Source organism: Suricata suricatta, chromosome 9 (genome assembly GCF_006229205.1).
Source record: "Suricata suricatta isolate VVHF042 chromosome 9, meerkat_22Aug2017_6uvM2_HiC, whole genome shotgun sequence".
Taxonomy (NCBI): domain Eukaryota; kingdom Metazoa; phylum Chordata; class Mammalia; order Carnivora; family Herpestidae; genus Suricata; species Suricata suricatta.
Genome location: NC_043708.1, coordinates 26,021,648 through 26,037,151, shown reverse-complemented (window position 1 = coordinate 26,037,151; position 15,504 = coordinate 26,021,648). Strand labels below are relative to the sequence as shown.

At 55.8% G+C, this 15,504-nt stretch overlaps 1 protein-coding gene across 3 annotated transcripts; it reads right to left on the bottom strand.

Moving 5' to 3' along the window:
* Positions 1 to 1,742: 1,742 nt before the first annotated feature.
* On the bottom strand, positions 1,743 to 15,346 carry PGF (placental growth factor). 3 transcript variants are annotated; one of them, XM_029952509.1, is made up of 8 exons: positions 14,971 to 15,346; positions 13,718 to 13,760; positions 9,100 to 9,296; positions 8,258 to 8,334; positions 6,511 to 6,618; positions 6,230 to 6,259; positions 6,061 to 6,123; positions 1,743 to 3,051 (listed from the first exon to the last, which is right to left on the bottom strand). In XM_029952509.1, the coding sequence occupies exons 1-8, from the start codon at positions 15,034 to 15,036 to the stop codon at positions 3,024 to 3,026; spliced, it is 612 nt and encodes a 203-aa protein (XP_029808369.1). In that variant the 5' UTR covers positions 15,037 to 15,346; the 3' UTR covers positions 1,743 to 3,023. The 3 variants fall into 3 exon arrangements, with proteins under 3 accessions (XP_029808369.1, XP_029808367.1, XP_029808368.1); XM_029952507.1 differs by lacking the exon at positions 6,061 to 6,123 and having other exon boundaries at positions 14,971 to 15,122; XM_029952508.1 differs by lacking the exons at positions 6,061 to 6,123; positions 6,511 to 6,618 and having other exon boundaries at positions 14,971 to 15,122.
* Between the last annotated feature and the right edge of the window lie 158 nt (positions 15,347 to 15,504).

The following is a 15,504-nucleotide window of genomic DNA, read 5'->3' as shown; positions in this document are numbered from 1 at the left end:
GACATTTTCTTATTACATTTTTTTGTTTATATATGTCACTTATTGCAAACAGTGGGTATGAAACAAACTCGCTTTTCCCCTTCATCATTGTTTCTAGATGAACTCTGTTGACTGTCCTTTTCCTGTATCTTAATAGCATTTTAGGGAGATCTTTTTTAAAGTTTATTAATTTATTTTGAGAGAGAGAGAGGGAGCACAAACAGGGGAGGGGCAGAGAGAGAGGGAGAGAACTACAGGATGGCTACATTCCAAGCAGGCTCCTGTGATCAGCATGGAGCCCAATGAGGGGCTAGAACCCATGAACCAAGAGATCATGACCTGAACCAAAACCAAGAATCAGACACTTAACCAACTGAGTCACCCAGTATTCAATTTAAGACCAACCCCCTCTCCTGTCAGGAGAACATGGGCAAGGCAGCTCAGGGGCCTTCACCTCCCACCATGTCCCCCTGAATCCAAATTCCTGCTGGATGCCTCTCTCTGTGTGCTCTGTCACCCGTCCGTTCTCCACTCCCCCCAGGTGCCATCCGGACAGTACACGGGCTAATCTGCACACAGCAAATCCAGCTCCAGGGAGAGGACGGGAAGGGGCCAGCTACCCAGGTCTCCAGTGACCTCGCCTCCCCTTCCTTGCTCTCTGCGTGTGAAGACTGCAGAAGGGGGTGCTGAGTGGTGTTTGGGGCCACCAGCCATCTCACAGCGGGTCCTATAGGCAGGTGTGTCCAGCCCCAAATAGTTTCTCTTTGTTCTAGAGCGTGACATACCTACGACCCCTTTTTCTTTAGCTCTGAGTCTAGTCATCAATTTGAGCAACAGAAAAGTCCACCTAATATTTTGCAACATATAGTCTGTCTCTTCCCTCAAATATAAGATCCGTGAGAGCAGGTCCTCACACGTTTAATGCCTCCCTGAATCCCTGGTGCCTCAGACCATGTCAGGTGCACAGGTGGTGCTCCACAAACATGTAACGAGCAAAGGAAGAGGGCCCTCTAAGACCTAAGGGGCTGCCAGTACGGTCCAATGGACCAGCCAGCTCCTTTCCTACTCATTCCTGTTGTGAGCCTCCTGGCCACGAATGCAGATTTTCACTTCTGGCCTCTGGGAGTTTCTCTGGTCTCTGTTTAGCTCTCTACAGAGCTCACTGGGGTGGAGAAGTTTACCTCCAAGTGAGCAGCCCTGTAGGGCTAAGCGCCTTGGACATGCTACCAGGGCCGGGCTGGGGTCCTTGGAGCTGAGCCAAAGGCTTGGCCGAGGGGAAGGGGTGCTCTTATAGCTTTCAGTCTGTCGAAGGCAGTGGCTCAGGATGGCTACAGCCCAAGAGCAGAGAAGTGGGAGAGAAGTGCATCTCCTGTAAAGTGTGTCCCCTAAGGCCAGCCCACACCCCTCTGTGACCATGCCAGAAGCACATTCTGACCAGTGTCCCTCCGGGGCGGGGGTTGGGGGGGGGTCCAGGCCTCAGTGAACACACTGCCAAGGGCAGCTGCCTCAGCAGGGCTGCCCCACCCCACCCCACCCCTACTGGACCGTCCATGGCTTCCCTCCAAAGCCTGAGGCCAGCCCCTGCCCACTGGGTCCTGTGGGCTTGTCCTGAGCCTCCTCAAATGACAGAAGTGGGGAGTTCCCCCTCCCACAACACACACACAACATAAACACACACACACACACACACACACACACACACACACACACACGCCTTGCAGGTTACAGGCAGGTGGGAATCTGACAGCATGAGGTTTGGACTGAAAAAAGAAAAAAGAATTTTTTTTCTCATTTCATGCCAAGGTGTTCAGGAGGAGGGCCAGGAAGATGGGAGGTAGAAGGAAGAAGAAATTCGGCAGCATCTGTGGACTCCCGCCCGCATGTAGCAGCTTGAGCCGGCTAGGACGTAGCAGCTGGGACATCTCCCCCAAAAGGCCGGGAGAAACCTGGGAGCCCCGATTCACACCGTGTCCAGGGGGCCAGGCCCTGGACCGAGTGGGATGGCCCTGCGGGGAGGAGAAACGGGGTGTGCTCTTGAATTTGAGGGTAATCAGGGTGGCTGGGGCCAGGGCCCCCCACATCAAGGCCACGATTACATCTTGGGAACCCCTCACGTTAGGAGGAGTGGACCCAGGGTCTGCTTGAAGCAGCTGGGGGAGAACACACTTAAGGGGCCGCAGGAGTGGCCGGAGCTGCCCCCAGCACGTCCTCCTTTTTCCGCCCTGCTCCCACGTTTTTGCTGCTGTCGCCCGCTGCTCCGGCAGACACACTGCTCTGGGAAGGCTGTTTCCAGACTAGAATACTTTATTCAAGAGAATCTGGCTTGGCAGTTGGACAGCCACTGAGGGGCGGCTTGCTCCACGTCCAGCCTAGGGCCGCCTCTTTGCTCATGTCCCTGAGAGGGGCGGGTAGTTATGCCTGGACCATAAAGAACAGTGTCCCGGCACAAGCAGCGGCGAGACGTCAGGACAGACCTAGGGTGTGAGGAGTGGCAAAGGCCCCCCTGGCAAGCACCGGACTCCAGAGCCGAACCAGCGGAACTCCAGGGTGCAGGGCTGCTGCCTGGGGGAGGAGGAGGAAGCAGAGGGGCCCCTCCATCCCCGGGGTGCCTTCCCCTCCAGCCTGGGCCCAGGCGTCAGAACAGGCTTCTCCACCCCTGCCTGGGCTTGGAGCTCCCAAAGCCAGCGCTGCTGGTCTGCGCAGCCCAAGGCCGGAACAGGCTGCAGGTCCCATCCTGTCTCCTGCTCCGGGGACTTCGCCGGGCCCTGGCGTGCCCCTCACAAAGCCGCACGTCGGTGTGCTTCCTGAGCAGCTGAAGCACACGTGGGTCCGTGGCTGCCTTCTTTCTTTCTCTCACGTTCTGTTTAAGGCACTGAATTCCTGAGGGTCCTGTCCCTCCCTGCCCCTCATCTTGGAGGAAGCAAGTCATTCAGCAGGGATACAATTGGCTAATAAATAGAGGGCAGGTGTCAGCTGGGAGGTAACTGAGTGTGACGGTAATAAATACAGGAGCCGGGTGTTGGGTCTCTCTTCAGAGGCGCTAGTTACCTCCGGGGAACAGTATTGCTGCACCTGCCAGAGACCAAACACAGAAAGCGGGTATCAGCACCCTGGGAGGGCGGGGTCCCTCCTATGGGAGGGGGGGACAGACCTGGAGGGAGAGCTTGGACAGGGAGCACAGGGAGATGGCCACATTCCTGGGTCGCTGCTTGCACCGAGGCCAAGGAGCGAGGAGTTACCCTTCACCAAGCACTTACCTACGCGCCCAGCCCTGTGCTAAGCACTCTTTCATGGCCCTTTACCAACATCCTATGAGGAAGCCCCTGCTATCATTACCCTTTAGAAGACAAAACAAAAGCAAAAGCAAAAGCAAAAACAAATACAAAAACAAAAAACAACTAAGGCTCAGAAAGGTTAAGAAACTTGTCTGGGGTTACATAGTTAGTCGGTGACAGAGCTGAGTCACATAGTTAGTCGTTGACAGAGCCAACCTTGAACCCAGCCTGGCTCTATGCAATACTGCCTCCAGTTATTCTAGGACAGCAGTTTTCTAACAGGGGTACGAGCGACCCTAGATGTGCATGAAGATTGTCCAAGGGGTATGTGAGTATAGGCGGTGTTAAGAGAATCTTTCCAAATCCGGGTCAGTACTTTGCCCCAGGATACAAGTATTGGGGGTGGGGACAGCGACCAAAGAACAACTTGAAATACTGATGTAGGTGCTAAAAAGGGAGACGTGGCCAATGATGGGGTAAGCAAGGCTTTTGCAAGTCCAGTGGTTTCCAAGTCTTTGCTTCCAACAACATTGAAGGACAATTTAACGGAACTGTCAGCTAATAAGCCAAGAGAAATAATTTTTGTCAGCAGATCACCTTGAGGCTTTTGGCAAATAACTTGGAAGAAGTTCAAATGACCGTATGACATCTAGTTCCATTTACTTATTTCTGGGAGCATCGTTTCTCAATCTTTCCCTCTAATAAAAAATGAAAACGGAATTAATGCTGAATCCTGTCTCGGTCTGGTAGGAGGTAATATTCATTAGTGGATTCATTAACTAATTAAAAAGAGCAGTGACCTCTGTCTCACTGAGATGCATTCCCAGTAAGATTGATTATACTTTTATGTTTAACATTTATTAAAATATGATGTATTTGTGCTGTTCTAATCAATTGGTACTACTAATGATTACTGTGATAATTTATTCCAGGAAAGAACTTAGAGTTTTCTGTTCACAGGAAAATGAAAACAATTCAAATTTATACACCATTGTTATGGCAGATAAATATGACAAGGAGACGCATAATGGATTTTTGAACATTAAAAATATATGGAATTAGGGGCGCCTGGGTGGCTCAGTCAGTTAAGCATCTGAATTCAGCTCAGGTCATGATCACATACTCTGTGAATTCAAGCCCCATGTCCGGCTCTGTGCTGACAGTTCAGAGCCTGGAGCCTGCTTCTCAGAGCCTGGAGACTGCTTTGGATTCTGTGTCTCCCTCTCCCTCTGCCCCTCTCTCTCTCTTTCTCTCTCTCTCAAAAATAAACATTAAAAAAAACAAAAAAATTAAATTAGGCTGAAATTCTATGAGGAAGTGGTATGGAAACCCAGGTTCAAGTTAAAAAGAAGCAATGTAAATATGCAAATATTAAAGCAAAACGTTCACATTTTTTAAAAAGTGAGTGATAGTAAGTAATTGGGTGGCTGATTCTATAGGGTGTACCCAAAGAATTATACAATGACTTCATTAAAACATTAATATTTATAGCATACCAGAAATGGTATCTTTTGTAACTATTTATAATTTTGATGAACTTTTGATGTTTAAAAGTTCAATGTCAACTTTAAAAAAAGGAAGAGATGGGGCGCCTGGGTGGCTCAGTCAGTTAAGCGTCCGACTTCAGCTCAGGTCATGATCTCACAGTTCACGAGTTCAAGCCTTGCTTTGGGCTCTGTGCTGACAGCTCAGAGCCTGGAGCCTGTTTCGGATTCTGTGTCTCTCTCTCTCTCTTGAAAATAAAAACATAAAAAGAAGCGAGGGAGCACATGGGTTTTGAAAGTCTCTCAGGAGATTCCCAAACGAGATGCTAGAGGACCACTGTCTTGGCAGATGGAGGAATGGGACACTTCCTACGTGGGGCTGCCTGCCAGGGGCTGCAGGGTCCTCTGAATCGACTTGCCTGGGCCCAAGGGAGAAGTGGGCCTCACATATCGAGGGGACTGACATCCCCAGAGTCCCTGTCCTCACAGGGAAGGGTGGAAATCTCTGTTCGCAGAGCGGGGGCTCATGGGGTAGCACATGGCTCAGCTCAGTCCCATGGTCTGAAATGATTTCCTGGAGTCTTAGCGTTGGGAAGAGGCAAGCTGTGAAGGAGAACCACCACGTGTCTAAATTTCTGTGCCTGTGCAATATTTATTTTTACTACCTACTCTTGGAGATTTGGGTTTTCCTCTCTCTAATCCTCTTCCAGCCACAAGCAGGCCTGGGCTCCAGCCTGGGCCTCCAGGTGTAAAGCCAAGATGGGCAGGTAACATCGAGAGGGAAAGAGGAAGCCGGTGGACGCCAAGGTCCCCTGTGCGGATGGGGTGGGGGGCAGGTAGTGGCAAAAATACTGGCCTGGGAGCCAGTGGGGGAGTGCACCTTCCCCAGGGCCACTAGGAAGTAGCCCTGGATGTGTTTTCAGCTGCTACAATTTTGCTCACTAGAATATAAGTGCTGTAGGAGCAAGAATCCTGTTGGTTTGTCCATTGAGGAACGTGGCACACAGTACGTGCTTGGTAGGTGTCTGTAGAATGACTGAATGTTCCCCTCCTTTTACCACAGAGGAAAATGAGGTTTGGAGAGGTGACATGACTCGCTAAAGGCCATGAAGAGACTCAGGGCTAAGCCACATCAAGAACAAAGTTCCCCTGATGCTTCCTGGGCCCTAGATTCCCTAGGAGACGCCTGTTGCCTGTTCTGCCCCAAGACTGCCCTGGGCCTTGCCTTTCCCCTTCCCGACCACTGATCCCTGCTGGCGGGGCAGGGGCCCCCTCTGGCCCAGCCTCCTTGCCATCCCTGGTCCCCCCCTCCGCGCACTCACAGGTGGCAGTCTCTGGGTCTCTGCTTCTCTCTCTTCCTCTTCCCCCTGCCCTTGGGTCTCCTCCTGCAATAAGCCAAAAGCGTCAAGACAAAGTGGCTGGGGGCCCCCCATGCTAGGACAGAGGCTGGCAGGCCCGAGAATAGCCCGGAGCCCCAGCCAGGCCACTTACCTTTCGGGCTTCATCTTCTCCCGCAGAGGCCTGGGAAAACAGACAGAGAGACCAGGGGACAATCAGGAAACCAGTAAGTAGGGGCTCCCTGCCACCCCGGCACCTGAGAGGTGGTCCTGAAGTTAGTGCTGACACCACCAGGGGGCAGGATGGAGCCGGTGAGGGAGGGATGGCCAGAGGCCTCTGGACTTCAACTTCCCCTCAAGGCTCTTGTGACCCCACCACGAGAGTGAGGAACCTCCTCTTGGGGACCCTTCCCACACCCGTGTGCACGCCTCAACCTGGTGGCATCAGGTCTGTGGTCCTGTGAGTTTGTTCTCTGCTGACTTTCTCTGTTCAGTTCCTTCCCTTGTACCTGCCGTTCCTCGCAGAGTGCATTCTGGGAGTTTCTGCAAGGACAGTGAATGAGGGGCAAAGCCATGGACTGGAGGATGGTTGCCGCCAGCTCAGGCTGCCTGTCAGGGCACAACTGCTGCCCCAGGGATGTATGACACTGCAGGCGACAGCAGGGCAAGTGCATGAGGGGGTGACATGAAGGGAGGTGAGCAGGAGCCCCACAGTCACCAGGCACGTGCTGGCTCTGCCTCCGGGGCTGTGGCTATTGGCCCAGAAGTGAGAAGAAAGGTGTCACTGGTGCCCAGCCTGTTGGAGGGAACAGGGCCTCAGTCTCCCCTGGGAACAGGGGTGGGGGCGTGGGCAGTGTTGTAACAGTTTTGGGGTGGGGGGGATGCTGCCCCAGGCTGGCTGTCGTCTTTAGGAGTCCGCACACAGTACTAGGGCATCTTGGAACTGCCTGGTCATGTCTCTGCCATCTTGGCCCGGTCAGAGACAGTCTCTGAGCCTTCGTCTCCTTAGCCTGCCTGCCCCAAAAGGGTGGCTATGAGGGCAGAGGTGACGTAGAAGGTGAAATGTCACCGTCTGGCTCTGTGCCCGGGAAGGCTCATTACTGAACTATTGTTACATAGCTGAGCCCTGGCCAGGACGGAAGGGAGGAAATGGACTGAAGCAGGGCCTCCAATAGAGGTAGAGTGAAGAGGGCCTAGAGCCTAGGCTTTGGTTCAAAAGGGGTGGCCAGAGCCCTGGACGGTGGGCAGGACCAATCCCAGGGCAGACTGGGGCTCCTGAGGAATGTGGTTATGGTCATGAGAAGCGGCATGAGAAATGGCAGGCTTAGGGATTATATAGGCTGGGATCCCCTCATTAGCCTCAGTTTCCTCATTTGTGAAATGGGGATGGCACTAGTACCTACCTCCTAGGGTTGTTATGAGGGGAGGGACCTTATTTGCGTTGTTCACCACTGTATCCCAAGCATCTAGGACAGTGCCTGGCATACAGCTGGCACCCAATAAATGTTTGCTGAATAAATCAGAAAACATTCAAGTGCCTGATATGTGGCACAGAAGAGGTACACACAATAAATGGTGCTTCTTCCCCTGTCATCTGGCCTCAGGTTAGGGCTCAGGACCTCTAGTCTGGTGCCTCCATCTATGGCCCAGGGTCCCAGCCCATTTCTCTCCTCCCTGAGCCTGGTTAAAGTGCCAGGCCTGCTGCACCTGGTAACCAATGTTCAGGGTGCCCTGGGCAAAGACTCTGCCAGGTGGAGGCTGACTCCATCTTTCTGCCACTTTTCTCCTGCCAGAGCTTGTCCCTCTCTGGGCCCCTCAAGCCAGTCGTTCCTTCCCTGGACCAAGTCCGGGCTAGCAATGTCTTTGCCCCAGGCACCTCCGCCAGGGCTGTGGCGGCTCCCTGCCACCTCAGGGAGGGGGAGGGTGTGCCCCCAGCCCTAGCCAGTCTAGGACAGACCCAGGCTTCCTCTGCCCCTGTGGCTTCTCAGGCAGCTGTGCCCCAGCTGATGGGACCGCTTCCCCAGGCTAAACGGGGTGATGTGGCGGATACAAGGCAGCTGCCACCAGTCCCCGATTTCCATCATCTCCCTCGGCCAGGAAGACAGCGCAGGAGGGATGGGCGGCCACTGGGCTGAGCTGCACAGTGAGAAGGGCCTGTCCCTGCTGCTCCCCGGGGACCTACCTGCACTCGCAACGGACGTGCTGAGAGAATGTCAGCTCCACGTAGGAAGGCGGGTCCTCAGAGTGGATCTTCAAGAGCTTCAGGGAGACAAAGGTTTGATGCCGAGATTGGGGGATGGCCCCTGGGTTTCCAACGTTCTCTCCCCCTCTCCCTGCAAGGAGGACCTGACTCTGCTTCTCACCAGCCTTTGGATCACACACTTTCACTGTGCTATGAGTTGGGGGGTAAATAGCCACACGTCTGCATGCGGATCTGAGGGGGCCCCTGACCCCCCTTGCCCACAGCCACCAGCGTGGCAATAGCGCAGGAAAGGGGGCTCTGCTCTGGAGTCAGAGAGACCTATGTACAGTCTTGGTTCTTCTGCCTGCTGAGCGAGTGAAATGACAACTCTGAACCTTAAGCTCTTCATCGGTGAAATGTAAATAACACTTGCCTTGAAGGACTGAATGTTGAGGTAACAGAAATAACATTTAGGAAGCACCTAGCACAGAGCTTGGCCTTACTAGCAAGCGCTTAATAAACAAGGTCTATATGCATGTGTGTGTGTACGCATGCACGTGTATGCACACACACAAGGCTCAGGGCACCAAATGCTCCTGGTAGACACAAGGGCTTCTTGAATCTGAACAGATTTCCTTTCAGAGCACCAGATACCCATGGGTCTGGGGTAGGACCAGACTAGTGCACAAGAAAGCTGGTAATGAAGGAAATGAGAGGGCTCCATTTGGGGATGGGGCTCGTGCGGGGGGTGGGGGGGGAGCACTGTGCTGGGATGGGGAGGGCTGGGGTCTTGGAGTCCATTCCGGTCCCAGGACGTTGGCCTGCTCTCCTTCCCTCCTTACCTGCATGGTGACATTGACCGTCTCTACCGGCACGCAGTGCAGGTTCTCATCCCCGCAGCAGCCGGTGCAGCGCAGCAGGGAGACGCAGGAGGGGCTGAACATGTGCTGCACTTCGCCGGGGTACTCCGTCACGACATCCACCAGCCTCTCCAGCGCCCGGCAGTAGCTGCGGCCCCACACTTCCTGGAAGGGCACCACTACAAGGGGGCACGGACAGCTGGGTCAAGTCAGGAGGAGCCTGCCCCTCAAAGCCCCAATGCCAGCTCCCCCAGCCCTACAGGGCCTTTGGGGCTCAGCCCACACTCCCTCCTCCAGGAAGGAGTCTCCAGCCTGTCTGAGCTCTCTGTGCTCTGAACTCCCGCCGCGATGCCTCTGGAATGACCGCTGGACCCTTAGCTCTTCTGCCGGACAGAAACCACAGGCAGGATGGAGTTTCGCTGCATCTGGCCTCTCTGCTCTATTCTCAATGCAGGCACCCACATCTGCTGTGGTGCTCTTGGAGCTTTGAAGAGCGTGTGTCTTGGCAGCTCCTCGGGCCCTCTGGGTCTTTCTCAGCCCTGATCTACTGCTTCCTCGATCTTGGGGAATTTGCAGAGAACGGTCAGTTCTGCATGATTGGCTTGTAGAGTCCCACGGGGAGGGTTAGCCTCCCTTTCGTCCCTATTTTCTGCTCCACTCTGAGCCAGCTCCTCTACCTGGCAGCCAAGGCCAAGGCCAGCAGTGTGCCCTGTCCATAACACCTTCCATTTCAGTGGGACCAGCCCTCACATCGAGCTTGGCAGTATCACCATTATCCCTACTTTTGGGATGTGCTCTTGTTTCGCGGTCAAATGCTCTACCCCTGAGCTATACTCCCACCTTGTGCTCTCCGTCCTCATCCTGCTTCTAACCAAAAAAGTCCACTACCCCGCCTCCTCTCCAGAGCCTTCTCCGACTTTCCCAGTATGAACAGATGTTTCTCCTTTGAGCATAATTTGGCCCCTAAGTTTTACCTTATCTTGGCCACTAGTGGCTCTTATCTCCTTTACAACCAAATCCAGTCTCCAAGAGGACAGGGACCCAAGCACCCAATAAAAATAGGCTAAGTAATTACTGATTGATTAGATGACAGTTATTGGGGATTATCAGGGACATCCCTGACCCCCACCACATACTGGTGGTTGTGACCAGGATCTTTTGTGGGCTGATCTGGAATCTCTCAAAAGATTCCTTCAAGCAAAGGCTGGGAGGCCTGGTCCCAGAGGCTCACAGGAAGTGAGTAGCCTGAGTTAGGAGACCTGGTTTCTAGTTCTGGCCCTATACTGGCTGTGTGACCTTGGGGAGGTCACTTAACCTTTCTGGGTATATCAGTTTCCTCAGCTGGCGAAAAACAAGAAGACTGGGAATAGATGGTTGCTAAGGTCACTCTTGGCTCTGACACATGGTCTGGGATTCTGTGCGTGCACACCAGGCCAGCCCAGCCCAGCCTTGAGACCGCGGGCAGAGAAACACTTCCTAACTCTGGGTCATCTGCTCTATACCTGATGGTTGTCCTCAGCTGATGGGTAAGGACAGGGGAGTTGGATCACCTGGGGACCCTGCAGCCTCTGCCCTGGAGCAACGGCCGCTCCTAGCCATCCTCACTTCCTTCCATGGCCTTTCCTAGGAGGTAGAAGGGGCCGAAGTCCATTCCACTTAACCTGTGAGGCTGTGAGTCTCAGGGTAATCGCAGAGGGAAAATAAACTTCAGCCCTAGCAGAGGCCCTTGGGAAAGGCTGCAAGCTGGTGGAAAATACCCGAGGCGGTGTGTCCACGTGGAGCTGGCCGAGGCGGCCACAGAGGCAATAAACTGTGCTTATCTGGGCGTCTGCCGCTCCATTCTGTCCTGCCTGTTTAGGGAGCACTAGGGGCTGGGCCCGGGGATAGGAGGGGGACCGGATGCCTCCCTTGATCCTACCGTTCCGGCCACGGGAACACTCTCCTCGGACACAAGTGTGAACAAGACCCTCTCCCCAGAAGCGGCTGCACAGCCCTGAGGACACCAACCTCCACGCGAGGTCAGAGCCACACCTCCCTATTGTCACTCTGTGAGCGCATGTTTAGTCTAAAAGCCACGAGCACTGTGTAACTCTGAATGTTTCATCTCTGCCACGGACAACATAAATAACAGCAGAGGGACAGCAGTTGCCAAAGCGCCACAGAAACTCAGGCTCCTGTTCCTGTACTAGCCATCGGGCAGGGGGATGGTAACAGCGACGGGACACCTCAGCCCCATACCATTCTACGCACGGACTCCCAATCCCCTGGGCTGTCAGGGCCACGGCCAGGTTTAGCAGAGCTGCCTGGGCCTTGGCAGCAGAAGGGATTTCCTTTCCTCACCCCCACACCCCACCATGCAGACTACGTCAACAGGACCTAGGCTCCATGGGCCACATGTCCAGACTGCAGGGGAGGGGTGGGGAGGGGGGAGGGCTAAAAAGGAGGCTGGCTCCTCTGGTTTACCTAGCAGCCACCAGGAAAAAGGGCAATTCGTCTCTGGAGGCCACTGTCTGGGCATGTGGGAGAAACACAGGGGGCTCTGCGAGGGGGCTGGGTGAGGGGCTGGCTCCAGGAGTGTGGTGACTGCTCCCAGATGTGGGCTGAGCCCCTCAGGAAAGAGCTCTGCTCAGCTGCTCCTGAGAGCACTTCCTCTGCCGCACTCCCGCCCCGCTCAGAGGCAGGGTAGGGGCAAGAGGAACTAGAGACGGTGGTGGTGGCTCGATCAGTCACCTGGTCAGGGCTGGGTGGTCCCGGGGGGGGGGGGGGGGGGGGGGGGGGGGGGGGGGGGGGGGGGGGGGGGGGGGGGGGGGGCTGCTGCCAGGGCGTCAGGCGAACTCTTAGCGATCTCTCGCCAGCCCTGGCTGATTCCATCTGCCTATGACCTACCTGGACTGGAGGAGACACAGGAAGGGAAGTGTTTAATCCTGAGAGCAAGCTCCTAGGGAGGGGCCACAGAGCTGGGCAGAGTCACAGGCCACCAGCCCGAGTTCGGCAAGTGTCTTCTCCGTGGCACTGGCAGGGCACACAGCCAGCCTGCCGAAAGGGACACGCTGCTCATGCCTGCACAGTCATGAGCCACTGGGAGGCCTGATGCTATGCGCACCGACCTTGCCACATATCCTGGGGCGTGTCTGAGGCTTTAGGTGATCCCAAGGACCTCTCCGAGCCTCAAGTTCTCCAGCTATAAAATGGGGAAAAAAATGAATGCCTTCCCAGTTCACAGCTGGTGGCCAGCACAAAATTATAGTAACCGCCCAATACTAGCACCATGAATGGGAATAGTAAAAATCAATGTCCATGGCTGCAAAGCACAGACCATGTGGTCTCTTGTCTGATGTTAGCAGGATGGGATGGCATTTTCAGACTGTGGTAACTGGGGTCCAAAACACATGCTATTTCTCCTGGCCACACTAACTCTCCCTGACTGATTAGGATGATAGGATGACACTTCTTAGCCTCCTCACCCCTGGCCCTGGGAGATATATATACTCATGTGTCTCCTTCATGGGAGTCAAGGAATCCCACAATCTGAAAAAAAGAACATTGGATACCATGTAATCTAATGTTCCTATTTTATAGATGAGGAAACTGAGGTTCAGACTTCTTTGGTAACTGTTGCCTGAAATACACTAAAAGCATAAAAAAGGTCATGGGGTGGAGATGGCTGATGGGTCCCTCCCCAAGTCCCAAGAGAATAATACTGTGCCAGGCCCAGAGGGCATAGCAGGGTGATGAGGAGAGTGTCTGTGAAGTTAGGGGCTGCTACTCCCCCATCTTTTTGGTGCCCAGGAGAGGCTGGCTACCAGGCAGGCAGAGGGAGGGTGTTCCCAGCTCTCAGAGGCTACACAAGTGTGTGTGTGCACGTCCCTACACGCTCCCTCTCCCACAGCATGAGAGGAAGCTTCAGTGGTGGTGTGTGGCTTTGCTGCACGTCCCAGAGAGGTAGGGAGGGAGGAGCAAGGCAGGGGGCCTGGCATGGGCCTTCTGCCCTCTGCATGTATGTCCCTTTGGCAAATGACACACCCTTTGAAGATTCCCTCTTGATGCAACCCGGGATGCGGAGTGGAGGGGCCGGGGAGGGCACGACTCATGTTCTGTCTGTTTGTAATCAATGGAAAGGCCTGGTCAGATCCCTGCAGCTCCGCCAGGGCTGGGCTTCTGGGAAGGTCCCCTCACCCCTCCCTAATCCTCTTGACTGCTTGCCCACTGCAACCGGCTCCTGGATCCCTAGTGTGGCCCCTGGCACTCCCTGCCTGCACCGCCCTCCAAGACCCCATCTGCTTCCTTACATTATACTGAGAAGGGGCTCCGAGCCCACCGAACAAACCCTGGATATACTGGCCCCAGCCTCACTCTCTGTGTGCTGGGTGACCCTGGCCCAGGAATACATCTCACTAGGCTTCTGGGTCACAATAGAAGGTTTCTCAAGCCCCACCGACTTTGTCAGCTAGGATGTCAGCCAGCTTGCAGACTCTCCCCAACTTCCTATCATGCCAGTCCCTTCCTACCCGTCCTTCATGCCAGTCCCTTCTTATCCTCTGCAGAGGATTGGGAGGGGCTGGCTTGGCGAGCATGTGCACCCCCAGCCCAGCGTGCTTACCTTCTACCTCGGATGAGCCGTTCCCAGCAGACAAGGCCCACTGCTGTGGATAGAAAAGGGCAGAGATGAGGGGACTTAACTTGGGCTTCCGTGCTCTGGGGCTGAGCTGACAAGACCATAGAGGCCCCTCTGAGCTCCTTGCCAGCCCCTGGCTCAGAGGTCCCTCCTTCCCAGGGCAACTCAAATCTCACCAGGCCCTGGGTGGATCCCACCCCACCCTCTGGCCTCAGTTTCCTCATTTGAATAGGGTGGAAGGTTATAGGCTTTTGGAGACCCTTGCCTTCTATGTCTCAAAGATCCTGCAACTCTTAGGGGATCTCCCTTCTCCCCAGCCTCAGGCCAGCCCTGTTGGGCCCTGTGCAGCCCGCCTTGGCTGGGTGCCAAACCCTGGGGTGGGTGGGTGGGGGAGGTGATCAGCTGGTGGGAGCCGAGGGGCTGGAGTGGGTGGCGCCATGAGCTGGTGCTGCTGGTAACGTTACACCTCTGGCCGGCCCTGCAGCAGGCAGGCAGTGGCGGGCAGTGGGGCTCTTCCGCCCCTGCAGGACTGCCCAGCCCACCCGCTCCTGGGCTGGGGCTGGGGACTCCTGGGGCAGCAGGACAGTGCAGTGGGAAGGGCTCTCATTGGCTTTGTCAGGATCTCACTGCCCAAGCTGGCTTCCAGCCAGACTCACCCAGCTCCTGGGAAAAGGGCCCTGCTTGCTTCCCCAGGCCCTGCACTTGGGAACTCCGACTGCCCACCCGGGAAAGAGGGCACAGCGGGACCTCTTGTCTTGTTCTCAGCCCACCCAAAAGCCCTGGGTTCACCCAGAGCCCTGGTGGGGGCAGGGGCCTGCCTCCCCAGCAATGGCCTCTTCAGCTGGCTTCCCCTCCACCAGGCCAGGTCAGAGGTCCTGGGGGTGCCTGCCTGGTCATGGGGCCTCGACCCTGACCACAAGGCCAGGGACCCGCCAGGGATTAGAGGAGAGATGCTTTTAGTAAAGCCACCAGGGCTCCAGGGGCCAGACAGGAAGCCTCCCTCCCTTCCCTGTGGCTTCCCTTCCCCCGCCAAGACAGACCCCGGAGCTTGAGTCTGGGACAGCCCAGCCTGAGGTCTCCTCCCAGAAGACGTGGTCCAGCCTGGCTCCTGGGAAGTGTGTGGACATCCTTGGAGGTGCGGCTCCCGGGGGGTGGGTCTGTGATTTCAGAGCCCCTGCCCCGAGTGCTGGCAGCTGGGAAGATAAGGGGGGCCAGGCTGAGGCTGGGATAGGTCTTACCTGGGGGGGTACAGCAGGCAGTGCCAGCCCAGCCAGGAGCTGCAGGAAGCAAGTGAACAGCCTCATGGCAGGTATCTTCTCAGACGTCCCAAGCCAGGAGGTTCCAAGGGAAAACCACCATGCTCGGCCCCCTGGGGGAGCCCCTGGCACAGGAGTAGAGGACCTCACTGCTGTCCCGAGGTCACCGCAGGTGGCCCGAGCATCCTCTGCAAGCCCCAGAAGCCTGGAGTCCGCAGGTAGAGCTAGGGCTGGGGCACCTGATGCGGCTCGCCGGGCGGGGCGGGGCGGTGTGGAGCAGGCAGGTCCCTGGGGAGGTCCCTTCGGGCGCCCAGAGCGATCCGAGGGACTCTCGTGGAGGCCAGTAGAGAGGCAGCCTCCTCCTCAGACAGCAGCTCCCTTCTGGGACTGCAGCCTGTTGGCGACTGGGTTTCAAGGGCCGGAGAAGGGCGGGGCCTCAGGCCAGCCCCGCCCACCGCCGGCGATGCCTGGGAGCCGCCCCCTCGGGTGGCTGCGGCGGCGGCGGCAAGGACCCGA

Excerpts from the sequence above, each read along its gene's own strand:
- PGF (XM_029952509.1), bottom strand. The coding sequence starts at position 15,036 with ATGAGGCTGTTCACTTGCTTCCTGCAGCTCCTGGCTGGGCTGGCACTG. Across the intron at positions 9,297-13,717 it reads CGGCTCATCCGAGGTAGAAG|TGGTGCCCTTCCAGGAAGTG; the intron begins GTAAGCACGCTG and ends GCCCCCTTGTAG. Across the intron at positions 6,124-6,229 it reads GAGAAGATGAAGCCCGAAAG|GAGGAGACCCAAGGGCAGGG; the intron begins GTAAGTGGCCTG and ends GGCTTATTGCAG.